We start from the raw sequence: 11,317 nt of genomic DNA, 5'->3' as shown, positions 1-11,317 counted from the left end.
CATGGGTCACAATATTTTCATGTAGTTAAAATGTTGGTATAAATCGTAATAATATTTGGTTGAACAAGCTTATTAGTTTTCTGTAAGTAGGAGTAATTGAGGGGTTGATAGGATCAGTAGGAAAAAACGTTTTGTGACTTCTGAAAAATAAATACCCAGTTCGTTACAAAAATTATCGTTTGCAACGATAATCACGAATCTTGAGCATTTCTATATTTAAAACGTGTTTTCACTTTTCACGGATTTGGCGTCTATTGGCGGAGAAGGTTTGGTTTGGTTTCGGCTCTGGGAGGGGATTTGATTTCAAGACGACATCTATTGGAGAAAGGTTTCAAGATGTATTTATGGCCAACAGTAGTGTTTAGTTGCTGTACATCGTAAATTATATGTTTTGCACAAAATTCTTATATTTTTCCGCTTTACTAAAATTATTTCTCTTTTGATAAAACGCCACTTTTCTATTTTTAAATAATAAAATCAATTAAAATGCCTTGCTTACTTTTCTTAACAAAACATTTATCTAAAATTCCGAAATACTATTTTTTAATCATGTTTAAACACACTGATCTCACACCGATAGAACAGGATAGGATAGAACAGGATAGGATAGGACAGGATAGGATAGGACAGGATAGGATAGGACAGGATAGGATAGGACAGGATAGGATAGAACAAGAAAAAAATGATTATTTTTCAAATATTTTAAACCTTAAAGTACCAATCTGCACTTATTAATGCTTCATCAAAGTTTTCAATGTTGAACCTGCCTGTATTACGGTATTACGATATGTACCACCCAATGTAAGTAGGATTTCATATTTAACTAAACGTAATGGATAGGTTTATTTCTAATAATAAGAAAATAAAACTTTAGAATCGGATATCAACATTGGACACTTATGATTTCTGCTTCATCCGCTTTCCACACTTGTTTTTTAAATCAGATTCTGATTTTCCCGGCTTCTGATTGGCTGTTCGGGATTCTGCATACTCATTCTTATTGGTTAAATTTTAGACAATTTCTTGGATGAACAAGCATTTATCTCTATATCCACAACAATTCTAAAGTTGTTAGCTCTAACCACAAAAATCCAACTTATATCTTTGTTATCGTTGTTGTTTAGGGTCTTGACAGGTTGTACCATTAAAGGTTATTATGAACAAAGGTTGGGAAGGTTCCATGTTATTTCTGTGTAATCTATATTTAAAAACTGGTCACGCAAACAACCTTTGAATTAATTACAAAGCTTTATTATGAAGAGAATACCAGACAATGGAAAAGTTTAATGGAATAAATAGAAATCTATTGTGCTAACTTTTTTTAAAGAACCTGTAAAATCTTTCCTAAGTATGAGTTCAGAATGTTTAAAACTTCAGCCTTTAACATTTCACTTTTTGTCTATAAAAAATTGTTTTTTTCTTAGACTTTGCTATTTGTGTAAACTACCAGCAGACGTTTACTTTAGGAAATACATTTCGGACAAAAACTAGGTTAGGAATATTTAAATTTTTTTTATAAATTGGGAAAAATTAGGTAAGAAATTTGAAATTTGAATAGCAGGATGAAAAAGTTACTTTTTTGCCTTGTTGTAGGGCGATAAAGTTACTTAATCACCCTGAAACGGGAAATATTAGGTGTGATAAATTCCCTCAAAATTGAATAAAAAATCTATTTACACTTAAAATTTATATTCAAAAAGAATCACTACAAGCAGCGTTTCGTCTTTATTCTAAGTTGGCTAATATTTGTATTGCGCTTCCGAACTAGAATTTTAAAATCTAATAAATGTTTACAAAATATAAATTGAATAATGTTTACATCACCAAAATCATGTTTTTTCTATCTAAATGTATAAAATAATAATAAAAATTCTAATAATCATTCGGATTATCTAGAAGAGAGAACATTTCTCAGAGAAATGACACTGTAAAGGGTGTTAGGTTAACAATCTCAGCCTTGTAAAAATAAGTTAAAAACACGAGGAAAGGTTACCCACAAAGAATGGGATTTCATCAACGACTGTACGGAATTAATACTGTTAGTTTCCTTATATTTATGATGCCCTGCAACTGTAAAATCAGTTAGTAAACCATTAAAACAATTAAAATAAGTTATTAAAATATAAGACTTAAACCAATGGGACCATTATATTTTTAGAGTAGCAGGTCGTCTTTACAGTCTTTTCTTTGTGTGTTATCCTGTAACTTTTTCCTTCTTTTTCAAGGATTTCATCATGTTAATGTTAAATAATGAAAAATGGTTACAAATAGTTTTAAGTAAATTATTGAAGATAATCTTAATTTGCCATGCCATAATTAAAACTAAGTTGTAAGGAAGAATATCAAAAGACGATTTATAAAGTTGGTAGAAGGTTGAAGTCAGGCTGCTACACAGACTGCTTATCTCTTTTCACAGGGCGGGCTACGAAGGTCTAAGTTGACCCGGCACGACATGCTACGTTTTTACGATAGGTTTTTAGAGTGCCATCTCATCTCATCTCATAGAAGAAAGGATATAATAAGCTCAGAAACCTTGAAGAAAGTATATAATAAACTCAGAAACTTAGAAGAAAGGATATAGTAAACCCAGTAACCTAAAAGAAAGGATAAAATGATTACTTAGTAACCTAAAAGAAAGTCTATAATAAACTAAGTGACTTAGAAGAAAGGGTTTAGTAAACCCAGAAACCTAGAGGAAAGGATATAATGATTACTTAGTAACCAAAGAGAGGAGTTAATAAACTCAGTAACCTAGGAGAAAGGGTATTATAAACTTAGTAACCTAGAAGAAAGGATATTATAAACACGATAACCTAGAAGAAAGGATATAATAAACTCGGTAACCAAAAAGAAAGGATATAATAAACTCGGCAGCATAGAAGAAAAGATATAATAAACTCGGTAACCAAGAAGAAAGGAATAAACTCAATAACCTAGAAGGAAGGATATAATAAACTCAGTAACCAAGAAGAAAGGAATAAACTCAATAACCTAGAAGAAAGGATATGATAAACTCAGTAACCAAGAAGAAAGGATATAATAAACTCAGTAACCAAGAAGAACGGATATAAACTCAGTAACCTAGAAGAAAGGATATGATAAACTCAGTAACTTATAAGAAAGGATATAGTAAACTCGGTAACCAAGAAGAAAGGATAAATTGAACTCAGTAACCTAGAGGAAACCCTGAAATGAAACCTGGAATGATTTACTTCGGGTATCGATGAAAACCCTGAGAGTATGAGCAGTAAGACGGGGATGGATGGATACGAGGATATATCTCAGCTGAACCTATAGAGAGAGAGAACTCAGGTGCTTTCTACAGATGTCTCTGTAAGCCTGGCTCTACTCCAGTAGGTGAGGTGAATACAGGCAGAGAACAGTGTAGGCTGAGTATAGGCATGCACCCAGATACTTCATTTACCTTTAGGAACCATAATTCACAAGGTTTTACTTTTTACTTTAGTTAGGATAAAACAAATATATTTTCATTTACATTTACTACGCACTAAATAAATGCAAAAATACAACAAAAAATGTACATTTTTTGCAAAGATTTTAGTGTTCAAATCGTTTTTTTTGCAACATAGGCAAGGTTACTCAGTATTGCACAACTATAGGAGCCGCAGAGCTTAACTTTGTTGTTTTTATTTTGTTTTTGTGTTCCAGCTGAGATTGTTATTAATACTTTTAAACTTACCTTTTAACATAAGTATTTAATTATCATAAACCTATGTATATGCATATTCCTGTAAAACTTGATTATTTCAAGTATCACCGCAATATACGAATTAATAAAACCTAGTTATTGCTTCCAACCTGGATATATTCCTATTTACATTTAGTTGTTTGCACAAAGATTCGAAATCATTTTAATGAATAAATTGCATTAAAATATAAACTACGTGAGACTTATTTTTTTCATTCATTTTTCCAGAACATGCTTGATTCATAGTACATATATATACTACACACGGACATAAATAAAAACATATATACTCACGGACATAAATAAACACATATATACTCACGGACATAAATAAACACATATATACTCACGGACATAAATAAACACATACATATTCACTGACATAAATAAATACATACATACATACACACGGATTTAGACAAACATAAACATGCACACGAACATAGATAAAAACATATCCATACACATGGACAATGGACATATATTAAAAACATAATTGCACACGGACATATTTAAACATATTCGTACACACGGACATAAATAAACACATATATACTCACATATAAACACATACATACTCACGGATATAGACAAATATATACATGCACACGAACATAGATAAAAACATATCCATACACATGGACAATGGACATATATTAAAAACATAATTGCACACGGACATAGACAAACACACGGACATAGTCAAACACATTCGTACACACGGACATTGATAAACATGCACTTGGATATTCAGGCGACTCAGACACAGACATCAAATACACGAGAATAAGAATATGGCATGGTGACTTCAATTGAATCATTACACAATTGCTTAACTATATAACTTCCTAACTGTATAACTTCCTAACTATATAACTTCCTAACTAGATAACTTCCTGACTATATAACTTCCTAACTAGATAACTTCCTAACTAGATAACTTCCTAACTAGATAACTTCCTAACTATATAAGTTACTAACTATATATCTTTCTAAATATATAACTTCCTAACTATATAACTTCCTAAATATATAACTTCCTAACTATATAACTTCCTAACTAGATAACTTCCTAACTAGATAACCTCCTAACTAGATAACTTCCTTACTAGATAACTTCCTAACTGTATAACTTACTAACTATATAACTTACTAACTATATAACTTACTAGTTATATAACTTACTAACTATATAACTTACTAACTATATAACTTACTAACTATATAACTTACTAGCTATATAACTTACTAGCTATATAACTTATTAGTTATATAACTTACTAACTATATATCTTTCTAAATATATAACTTTCCAACTAGATGACTACGTAAATGTCTCAATACCCAAATACATAAATACCTAAGAGTCGATATTCCTAACTCCCTAAATGTCCTATTATCTAGAAACTAACTTCTAGCAATGAAACTTACATGATGGGAAGTGCTTTAGGGAAAGAATGTGATGGGAAGAATGTTATTGGAAGTATAGGATGGAAATTATGTGAAAAAGTGTGATGGAAAGTTTATGATGGACAGCATGTGATGGAAAGTATGTGAAAGGAAGTATGTGATGGGAAGTATGTGAAAGGTAGTTTGTAATCTGAAGTATGTGATGGGAAGTATGTGAAAGGATGTATGTGATGAGAAGTATGTTAGGTTAACATATAACAGGGAGTGTGTTAAAGGAAGTATTAGATGAGAAGTATTTTATGGGAAGGATGTTAAAGGAAGTATATAACTAGGAGTATGTAATTAGTATAGTATTGTGTACTAGTATAGTATTGTGTACTAGTATAGTATTGTGTACTAGTATAGCATTGTGAACTAGTATAGGATTGTGAACTAGTATAGGATTGTGTACTAGTATAGTATTGTGTACTAGTATAGGATTGTGTACTAGTATAGTATTGTGTACTAGTAAAGGATTGTGTACTAGTATAGGATTGTGAATGTATATGGATGAAGAATGTGCAAGGATGAATGTTTGATGAATGAGTAATGAGGAGGGTTCTATGTATGCACACCTGTATATTTAGAATTTCATTATAACCTTCCTTACAATAAACCAACCTTACAATACACCTTCCTTACAAAATACCTTCCTTACAATATACCTTCCTTACAATATACCTTCCTTACAATATAATTAACTTACAATATACCTTCCTTACAATATACCTTCCTTACAATATAGCTTCCTTACAATATACCTTTCTTACAATATATACCTTCCTTACAATATACCTTCCTTACAATATACCTTCCTTACAATATAATTAACTTACAATATACCTTCCTTACAATATACCTTCCTTACAATATAGCTTCCTTACAATATACCTTTCTTACAATATATCTTCCTTACAATATACCTTCCTTACAATATAGCTTCCTTACAATATACCTTTCTTACAATATACCTTCCCTGCAATATACCTTCCTTACAATATACCTTTCTTACAATATATCTTCCTTACAATATACCTTCCTTACAATAAACCTTCCCTGCAATATACCTTCCTTACAATATACTTTCCCTGCAATATACCTTCCTCAATTACTATTTTAAATCCTAATAATAATTTAGTTTTAATCTATTCGTACTTTTGTTTAATATTTTATGCTTGCGACACAAATCTTGAAATTTAAAGATAGTGTGAGGGGTTACAGTAAAACCAGGGGGAGGGGGCAATGAGAGCGAGTGTGAGGGGTTACAGTAAAACCAGGGGGAGGGGGCAATGTAAGGTTATCAGTATTTATTATTTAGTGGGGTTGTATAATTAACTCCTTGACATGCTTATATGAAAACTGGCAGACTTATATGAAAACTGGCAGACTTATATGAAAACTGGCAGACTTATATGAAATCTGGCGGAATTATATGAAAGCTAAATAATGAAGGATGGGAGAATTTTTATGGCTTTAAGGTTTACAACACTACACTGCCCAAAAAGAGAGAAAATCTTGGTCACAGAAATTTAGATTTTGCACTTCTATCTAGTGTTAGGATCAGTATCTGGAGTTAGGATCAGTATCTTGGGTTAGGATCAGTATCTAGGATTAGGATCAGTATCTGGGGTTAGGATCAGTATCTGGAGTTAGGATCAGTATCTTGGGTTAGGATCAGTATCTAGGGTTAGGATCAGTATCTGGAGTTAGATCAGTGTCTAGGGTTAGGATCAGTATCTAGTGTTAGGATCAGTATCTAGGGTTAGGATCAGTATCTAGGGTTAGGATCAGTATCTTGGGTTAGGATCAGTATCTAGGGTTAGGATCAGTTTCTAGGGTTAGGATCAGTATCTAAGTTTAGGATCAGTATCTTGGGTTAGGATCAGTATCTAGGATTAGTATCAGTATCTAGGGTTAGGATCAGTATCTAGGGTAAGGATCAGTATCTTGGGTTAGGATCAGTATCTAGGGTTAGGATCAGTTTCTAGGGTTAGGATCAGTATATCTTGGGTTAGGATCAGTATCTAGGGTTAGGATCAGTATCTAAGTTTAGGATCAGTTTCTTGGGTTAGGATCAGTATCTAAGTTTAGGATCAGTATCTAGGGTTAGGATCAGTATCTTGGATTAGTATCAGTATCTAGGGTTAGGATCAGTATCTTGGATTAGTATCAATATAATATTTTGATGCATCGGAATAATTCGGAGCTTCTCGTTTTTTCCAAGGTTTAGTGAGTTTATTTCTCTCCTTGTATTAAGTTTACTCAAGATAGAATCTAACTTGTTTATTTGTTTCCCAAGTTTACAGCCTATGTCAGGCCTACAGAGTACGGGGGAAATAATATTTGAATTAATCTACAATTTTTTAACAGAATGGATTTTTTTATGAAAAACAACACCGTTATATGTTCCGAAATTTAAAAAACAAGGTTGTGAATTATATTAAATTAGGTTTATCTATGGTTAGCTAACGGGTTGAGTCGGGATGGACGGTTTCTCCAGTCTGAGGAGAACACAGAAAAGATATCCGTCCAACTCTGCCAGTCTCTCCAACCTTCACTATCCTTCCAGCACAGGACCTTTACAGAGACCTTCTTCATCTGTAAGTTACTCTCCTTCCACATATCATCCAACATCCTTTCATCCTTCCTCCTCTCCCACCCCTCCTCCTCCTTCTCTACCAACAACAACATCAGGTTCCAACAACCTTCACTACACTAACAACACCTCTAGTAGACTAAACAACTCCGGAAGTGCTGCTTCCTCCAGACTGAGCAGTCCTGTAAACTCCAATATCAGACCAAGTTTCCCAACCAGTTCAGGATACAGTTCTAACAACGGATCCGGATACGGGTCAAATAATAGTTCGGGATACGGGGCTAATAATAATTCCGGATATGGTTCGAATAACAGCTCCGGGTATAGTTCTAACAACAGCCCTGGGTACGGTCCCAACCTCAGCTCCGGGTATGGGTCTAATAACGGCTCTGGGTATGGTTTAAACATTGGAGGGGGATATACAACCATCCCAATCCATTCTACTAATGGGTCAGGAAACAACAGGTATTAATAAACATTCTCTTTAAAATATATAATTAATAATGAATTGCTTATTCGGCATTTTTTAAACGAATAGTGAAAAAAAAATTTCAAATTGTTCTTTTGACAACTAAATTATGATCAGTATTTTAGCATGTTTTCGGCTTTTTCTCCCTTTGTTCGTCGATTTTGAAAAAAAAACAGATTTTAATCAATGTATTGTCATATCGGAAAAAAGTATTTAAAAGTAAATATTCCTTGTTTGATAATTTGAAAGAAAGACGACATTGAAGAGTTGATATTTTTTTCGGCATATTTTTTTAAAAACATTTTCAAGAAAGAAAACTTACCAAATGAAGGATTATAATTTTAATTTTAAAGGAATTGAGTTTTTGCCACAAACTCTGAGTTTCTAATTTCAATATCGTTGCAACCCAATGTTGTAGACCTTTAGTATTTCAAACTTTTAAAGATATTAGATTAAATAAAGTAAGTTTGAAATATCAAAGGTTTACATCATAAGGCTGCAAAGATATAGGTTTTACAAACACTGAATTTGTGACAAAGACTCAATTCCTTTTGAATTAACCCTACAAAACTTATTTAAAATTTATTAAATGCAATAAAATAAATTCATCTATCCCTTTCTTTATTTTTATACCTCTAAGATAAACCATTTTGCTCAGCTTTGAAACACAGAAATATCTAAATTACAGGATAAACCTGCCATTTTTTCTTAGAATTCAACTTACATACATTTTTCATATGGAAATCATCAATCATAACTCGAATCCCAATTTAAAATTTTCCATCCTTCAAATTATTATGCCTCGCTTTGTAGATTTAGCAATATCCTACCTAACCCTGTACTATAGATTCAGCAACATCCTGCCCACCCTGTACTATAGATTCAGCAATATCCTACCTAACCCTGTACTATAGATTCAGCAATATCCTACCTAACCCTGTACTATAGATTCAACAGTATCCTACCTAACCCTGTACTATAGATTCAGCAATATCCTACCTGACCCTGTATTAGCAATATCCTACCTAACCCTGTACTATAGATTTAGCAATATCCTACCTAACCCTGTACTATAGATTCAGCAATATCCTACCTAACCCTGTACTATTGATTCAGCAATATCCTACCCTCACCCTGTACTATAGATTCAGCAATATCCTACCTAATCCTGTACTAAAGATTCAGCAATATCCTACCTAACACTTATTATAGATTTAGCAATATCCTACCTAATCCTGTACTATAGATTCAGCAATATCCTACCTTACCCTGTACTATAGATTCAGCAATATCCTACCTGACCCTGTACTATAGATTTAGAAATATCCTAACTAACCCTGTATTATAGATTCAGCAATATCCTACCCTACCCTGTACTATAGATTCAGCAATATCCTACCTGACCCTGGACTATATATTCAGCAATATCCTACCTTACCCTGTACTTTAGATTCAGCAATATCCTACCTAACCCTGTATTAGCAATATCCTACCTAACCCTGTACTATAGATTCATATATTCAGCAATATCCTACCTAACCCTGTATTATAGATTCAGCAATATCCTACCTAACCCTGTACTTTAGATTCAGCAATAGCCTACCTAACCCTGTATAAAGATTCAGCAATATCCTACCTAAACCTTTACTAAAGATTCAGCAATATCCTACCTAACCCTGTACTATAGATTCAGCAATATCCTACCTAACCCTGTACTATAGATTCAGCAATATCCTACCTAACCCTGTACTATAGATTCAGCAATATCCTACCCTCATCCTGTATTATAGATTCAGCAATATCCTACCTAACCCTGTACTATAGATTCAGCAATATCCTACCTTACCCTGTACTATAGATTCAGCTATATCCAACCCCACCCTGCAATATCCAAATGATAAAAAGAAACTGCAGAATTAAAATAGGGATGGGAATAGTTATTTTTAACATTTAAGCTTTTTTTAATTTTAAAGATGTGCTTCATGGCTCAGAGTATTCCGCTTTATAAGTTAGCTTTTAGCACGATTTATATAATGATTTTTTGTACACACTATTGGTCTCCGGGGTGTCTTATAGGCTAAAAAAAAAATTTAAAATTTTTTCACAAATTTTTTTTTTCAACGGGCAACGCCGGGCCTTCAGCTAGTCTATATAATAAAACAAGACATTCGTATATATATATATATGTTGCCTATAGCCAGGAAAACGGCTGGACCGATTGGGCTGAATTTTTTGTGGACACTCAGGGGTGACAAGGGAGTGTTATAGGTTGTTATAGGTTATCAAAAATTCGAAATTTTTTAAAAACATTATTTTTAACATTTTTTTTTCACGTGCAACGCTGGGCACTTCAGCTAGTATTATATAAAATATAACTGTTCACAATGTGATATAAGAAAAAACAGAGAGCATACATATTTTTAAAAACTCGGACTAAAAACGAAATTTCAATTAACCCTAGATTCACAACTGTATCCTTAAAACCTGTATTTAAGTAAATATGTTTTTTCTATCTTGAAAAGTGTTAAATTCAGAAACTTTCCTTCTGTGTCTCTGCTGCGTAAATCTGAAAAATGCGTTATAAGAGAAACCACAATTGACAATGATCAATTTTCTGCTAAAAAGCATGAATATTTCATTTATCTTTGATCAGAATAAGGTTTAAATGGTACCGTTGTGAATCGGAATGTCACCTTGTAAAGTTAAAAAAAACAATTGTTGGTTTGACAAAAAGGGAAAATGATGCTTATCCCTAGAGCAGAGAAGGGAAACTGATGCTTATCCCTAGAGCAGAGAAGGGAAAATGTTGCTTATCCCTAGAGCAGATAAGGGAAACTGTTGCTTATCCCTAGAGCAGAGAAGGGAAACTTTTGCTTATCCCTAGAGCAGAGAAGGGAAACTGTTGCTTATCCCTAGAGCAGAGAAGGGAAACTGTTGCTTATCCCTAGAGCAGAGAAGGGAAACTGATGCTTATCCCTAGAGCAGAGAAGGGAAACTGATGCTTATCCCTAGAGCAGAGAAGGGAAACTGTTGCTTATCCCTAGAGCAGAGAAGGGAAACTGTTGCTTATCCCTAGAGCAGAGAAGGGAAACTG

At 33.1% G+C, this 11,317-nt stretch overlaps 1 protein-coding gene across 3 annotated transcripts in view; it reads left to right on the top strand.

The window, feature by feature from the left end:
• Positions 1–3,286: 3,286 nt before the first annotated feature.
• Positions 3,287–11,317, top strand: part of LOC111709721 (sterile alpha and TIR motif-containing protein 1) — a 25,685-nt gene continuing 17,654 nt past the window's right edge. The window contains exons 1-2 of one of the 3 annotated variants that reach the window (XM_023483607.1): positions 3,287–3,430; positions 7,608–8,219. In XM_023483607.1, the coding sequence (XP_023339375.1) occupies positions 7,642–8,219 (578 nt within the window). In that variant the 5' untranslated portion in view covers positions 3,287–3,430; positions 7,608–7,641. The remainder of the gene's footprint in view (positions 3,431–7,607; positions 8,220–11,317) is intronic. The other 2 variants (XM_023483609.1, XM_023483608.1) reach the window with 2 other exon arrangements.

Source organism: Eurytemora carolleeae, unplaced genomic scaffold, assembly GCF_000591075.1.
Source record: "Eurytemora carolleeae unplaced genomic scaffold, Eaff_2.0 scaffold974, whole genome shotgun sequence".
NCBI lineage: Eukaryota > Metazoa > Arthropoda > Copepoda > Calanoida > Temoridae > Eurytemora > Eurytemora carolleeae.
This window is presented reverse-complemented; position numbering and strand designations above follow the sequence as displayed.